Below are 5242 nucleotides of genomic sequence, written 5' to 3' on the forward strand. Positions count from 1 at the left end.
TATAAACAAACAGCTCCTATCTTTATACTTTGGTCTTAACCTCCACTTTTGTTACCTTGTATTCATATCATATTTGTATCTTCAGAAAAAACATACTTGATGGGTCTGAGAGATGGTTCAGTGCTTAAGAGAGCTTTCAAAGCCCTAGAATTCAGTTTCTAGCACCCGTATCATGTGTAACTTAGAACCAGGAGATCCAACACCTTTTTCTGGCTAATATAGGCATCTGAATGTTCATGGTACACACATACACACACACACACACACACACACAGAGAGAGAGAGAGAGAGAGAGAGAGAGAGAGAGAGAGAGAGAGAGAGAGAGAGAGATCTTTACCCCTTCATAAAAGGACTTTGTGTGTTCTTTATCCTCCTGGCCTTATGTAAAGCTTCTATATCCCTTTGGATTGCAGAGTTTTCCTGTGTCTCTTAATCTCTCTGCTTCCCACAGCTTACATCCTCTCCACTATTCCACACCAGGTCACTACCTGAACTTCTTTGGTTCAAAAAGTGTTACTAAGCAGTGATTGCTCCATGTTTCAGAAATAAGAATATAACTCACGGCCGGGCGGTGGTGGTGCACGCCTTTAATCCCAGCACTCAGGAGGCAGAGGCAGGTGAATCTCTTTGAGTTCGAGGCCAGCCTGGTCTACAAAGTGAGTTCCAGGAAAGGCACAAAGCTACACAGAGAAACCCTGTCTCGAAATAACAAAAAAAAAAATGAATGTAACTTGCTGTCTTAAGACAATATCAGCTATGCAAGCATGAGGACCTAGTCTCAAAACTCCAGCATCCACATAAAGCTTGTTGTGGTGATGAATAGCTGCAACCTCAGCACTGGTAGGTGGGCAGCAGGCAGAGACAGTGAGATCCCCAGAGCTCCTTGGGCAGCCACTCTAGCAAAATGAATGAGCACCAGGTTCAGAGAGAGACCATGTCTCAAAGAATAAGGTTGAGGGTGATAGAGAAGGAAACCAGGCAAGTTTTTGGCCTCTATACATTTATGTGCAAACAAATTTGAATATGCACCTATGCATATGTGAACACACCCACAGGAACACACATGTACAATCACACATATATACATGGTGTATGCAAAAGAAAGGACATTAACACAAAATTTGAAAACTCAATGTCACACATGTATTCTGTAAATACTTGTTATTATTATGGTAGTCACTTCTACTAAGTTCATATGATTTTTCATGTAAATGATACTTGATCATACAAAGGTTGACAATTTTGATATGTGATTGGAGCTATTGTCTATGTTAAAAATTGGGGCTTGTTTTTCTCATTACTAGAAGTAAAATGTTTCCCAAATCTGCACATTGGATAACCTTTTCCCCCAGATATCACAATCTTATATTAGATTGTGAAAAGTAAGGTCTAGTGTTTTACATGTAACTCTCTTAATCTCATACACCTAAATGTTTATAGCTTATTTCTGATGGCCATAACTACCCTCTCTTTGATTTGCTTAGTTCTAACACCATAAATAACAGGGTTAAGAGCAGGTGGGATGACAACATAAAAATTGGCAAGAAGAATATGGATGTATCGGGGAACATTTCGGCCAAATCGGTGGGTCATAAAAGAGAAAAATGCTGGTGTATAGAACGAAAGCATAACACAAACATGAGAACCACAGGTGCTGAGTGCCTTGAGCCGGGCATCCTGAGTAGATAGTCGAAACACAGCACGAAGGATCTGGACATAGGAAATGACAATGGCTATAATGTCACATATCAGGTTAGAGATGGCACACAAGCCATAGATGATGTTGACCTTGATGCTGGCACAGGACAGGCGAGCAAGGCCCATATGCTCACAGTATGTGTGTGGGATAATTTGGTGCCCACAAAATGGTAACCGTAAAATGAGAAAGACAAAGGGTATGGCAAGAACCAACGGTCTCAGGAGGATGGCCCAAGCAATGATGAACACCACCTTGTTCGTCAGCACCAACGTATAGCGAAGAGGGTTACAGATGGCCACATAGCGATCATAGGCCATGGCCACAAGCACAGCTGACTCCATGCCTGTGCACAGGTGGATGAAGAACATCTGGGTGAGACATCCCTCAAATAATATTTCTCTCAGGTTAAGCCAAAAGATTCCAAGCATCTTGGGGATGGTGGATGTGGACAGGCCCAGGTCAATAGATGACAGAATGGCCAGGAAGTAGAACATGGGCTGATGGAGACTGTGTTCAGTCTGAATCACAGAAAGAATTGTAATATTTCCCAGAAGAGCAGTCAAATACACAACAAAAAATGGAAATCCAATCCATATATGTACATCCTCCAGGCCTGGAATTCCCAGAAGAAGAAAAAAGTAGGGATGGAATTGTGTGTGATTGGGAGAGACCATGCTTCTAGTGTTCTTACAGCCGTTTATGCCGTACACCAGCTGCCTCCCTCACTAACACACAGCAGTTCTTCTTACCCAAGGTCACTGATTTCCTGTAGAATTATATAAAAATGTTTTATCTTTCCTAATAACAAAGCCCATCGAAATATATCTATATGGCTCATAAATACTTAAGTCCATGCCCTTTTTATATTACTTCAAAATATATATTGTACTGATTAGTAGTTACAGATATAAGAAATTTAAAAACTGTGTTCAAGGACTGAAGGGCTAAGAAGACAAAGGTCAGATATTCATGCACAAAGATGTGTCTTGCATTTGTACTTTTCATGGTGGGAGTTCTATACTTCAAAGAAACTTTAGAAGTAACATTTGTTCAAGTATGCAACCTCTCTGAGAATTTAACACATGTTTTATTTTCCTCTATCTTAGGAAAAAGTTTCATCCTGACTAATATGTAATATTATGTAATAAATATGTAAAATTTTATAATCAGCATTAAGGTAGTTCATATTTCGACTAGAAAATACACACCTGTTTTGGATATGTGTTTGAGGGGATGTTAGCATTATATTCTGTGATAGAATGTTTAAAATAGCCAAAAAGATCAAAATGAAATTAGAAGTTTGGTTCATCACAGGTAGAATAGTCCCAGCTTGACTCCAGATGAATATGTGAAAAATCAATTAAATCATTTTATGTGCTGTTTTCATTATGAAGGTATAGCAGAATATTTTAATGCACAAGAAGATTTGAAATAATTATGTAAAGATGTAAAGAGAGTGCCTTGCTGAATCAAAGAAAGAGAACTCATATATATATATATATGTATATATACATATACACACACATGGATATGTACACACACATACATATATACATACAATCAATACTATGTCTATTTGATGCCCTATGACAAGATTATCTGACATTAATTTATGTCTTGGCTCTCCTCTGTGCTCAGTCCCTCACCTTGACCAGTTTTGCCCTTTCTTTATTAGCTGATACAGTCATCACATATTTCTAGGTGCCTCTCATAACCCACCCCAAATTTTCCTGGCCCACTCAGTGCTTACTTTTTTCACTTCTAGAATAATAAGGTCATGTTAAACTCCGCAGTGTGCAGTCCTTCAGCTATCAGAAAACTACATATTTCCTAACAGCTCCACCTCTTTTGTTTTTTCTAAAATAGTTTCATTCCACATCTAATCACTGTAGTTTTGGGTTGTTTTGTTGTTGTTTTGTTTGTTTTTGTTTTTGTCATTGACTACATCCCCTTACCTCTCTGTCAGACCTCTCTACTTAAAGTTCAGTTCAGAAACTCCACAAACATCTTTTCTTCTAAATGTTCTGATTTCTAAGGAAATGTGACAAACGCAACTCACTTGAAGTCTCTCTATGGAACCACCTAAACTTTATGAGAGTCGTTCCTGTACCATGTAGTTTCTTTCTAGACTTCCTTTGTAGACAGGCTAAATTTGCACGTTTCTCAGGTTCTACCTGAGTTATACACTTCCTTCCTAAGTTTTTCACCCTATTTCCTACAACACAGAATAAGCAATATTAATGACCTTTACACACTTCTATTTAGTTGTATTTTGGTTCCAATTTAAGCCTGAAACTATACATATTTCTCATAATCCTTTGATTATGTAGATATCACTCTTTATTCTCTCTCACTCACTCCTTGTCTTCCTCTCTCCCTCCCTGCCCCCTTCTCACACAAACATTTTCTATGGCCAATCTTATTCTAATTCAAAAACAAAATTCTTAAAAATTTTGTCCATATTATTTCAATGTATTGATTCCCCATCACTTACACAATGGACTATAATGACATAAACTGCTTCTACTTGAAATTGGAATTTGTTTGGCAAGCAGCATCCATCCCATCACATTCCCAAAAACCTTGAATATAATTTCCCATAACTTTATTTGTATCCTTAAAATTACATACAATTATTAGATATTTTTCCTTTTCAGTATTCCAGAAATACTATAGTCACTTTCTTGACAGTAATAACACTTACTAGAGATTTGATGTGATAAAATTTAAGTGTAAAACATGATATTATTTATAGACACAGTGTTGCACATTAGATTTTTAAGACTTACTATGTTTATATCACTGAAGTTGCATGCATGTTGATCAGCAATTTTCCCTTTCTCTACCTCTTTAGCCCTGGGTCACAGCCATTATATTGTTTGTTTATGTATGTTTGGTGATTTTAGATACCCAATACCTATGAATCATGCAGTATCCATCTCTCTTAGACTAGCTTACATCACTTAACATAATGAAATTTGAGTCATCCATATTTGCCACATGTTTTTGACAATTTAGGATTTCTGCTTGTTTAGATCTAAATACTATTCTATTTTACAATAACATTCTATCACACTTCTTTTTTTTTTTTTTTGGTTTTTCGAGACAGGGTTTCTCTGTGTAGCTTTGTGCCTTTCCTAGAACTCGTTTTGGAGACCAGGCTGGCCTCGAACTCACAGAGATCCGCCTGGCTCTGCCTCCCGAGTGCTGGGATTAAAGGCGTGCGCCACCACCGCCCAGCCACACTTCTTTTTATACGTACCTGCTGTTGGGCAGTCACCATGCTTAAGCATCTTGGCTATTGGCTACTACATCACTGCAGTATTAATAGGCTTGTTAATGTTTATTCATTACAATTCTATATTGTGTTTTCTTTATCAGGTCATTTTTTTTAATTCTTTTAGGTAAACGCTCAGGAATGCTTGATCATATGTTAGTTCTGTTTTATTTTTGAGGATCCTTCATAATTACCTGCACCATTTTTTGCATCCTTACAGATGTACCAGGGTTCCAATTTATCTACATTCACATTAATTCTTATTC

The 5242-nt window shown here is 37.6% G+C and overlaps 1 protein-coding gene across 1 annotated transcript; it reads right to left on the minus strand.

The window, feature by feature from the left end:
• Window positions 1-1434: 1434 nt before the first annotated feature.
• On the minus strand, window positions 1435-2373 carry LOC131901471 (olfactory receptor 52E1-like). The gene has a single exon (XM_059252606.1). It carries the CDS (start codon window positions 2371-2373, stop codon window positions 1435-1437), a length of 939 nt encoding a protein of 312 aa, XP_059108589.1.
• Between the last annotated feature and the right edge of the window lie 2869 nt (window positions 2374-5242).

The sequence above is a fragment of the Peromyscus eremicus genome, chromosome 1 (assembly GCF_949786415.1).
Source record: "Peromyscus eremicus chromosome 1, PerEre_H2_v1, whole genome shotgun sequence".
NCBI classification, from domain to species: domain Eukaryota; kingdom Metazoa; phylum Chordata; class Mammalia; order Rodentia; family Cricetidae; genus Peromyscus; species Peromyscus eremicus.

What these genes read in the sequence shown, in the direction of transcription:
- LOC131901471 (XM_059252606.1), bottom strand. Translation starts at nt 2,373, where the DNA reads ATGGTCTCTCCCAATCACACACAATTCCATCCCTACTTTTTTCTTCTT.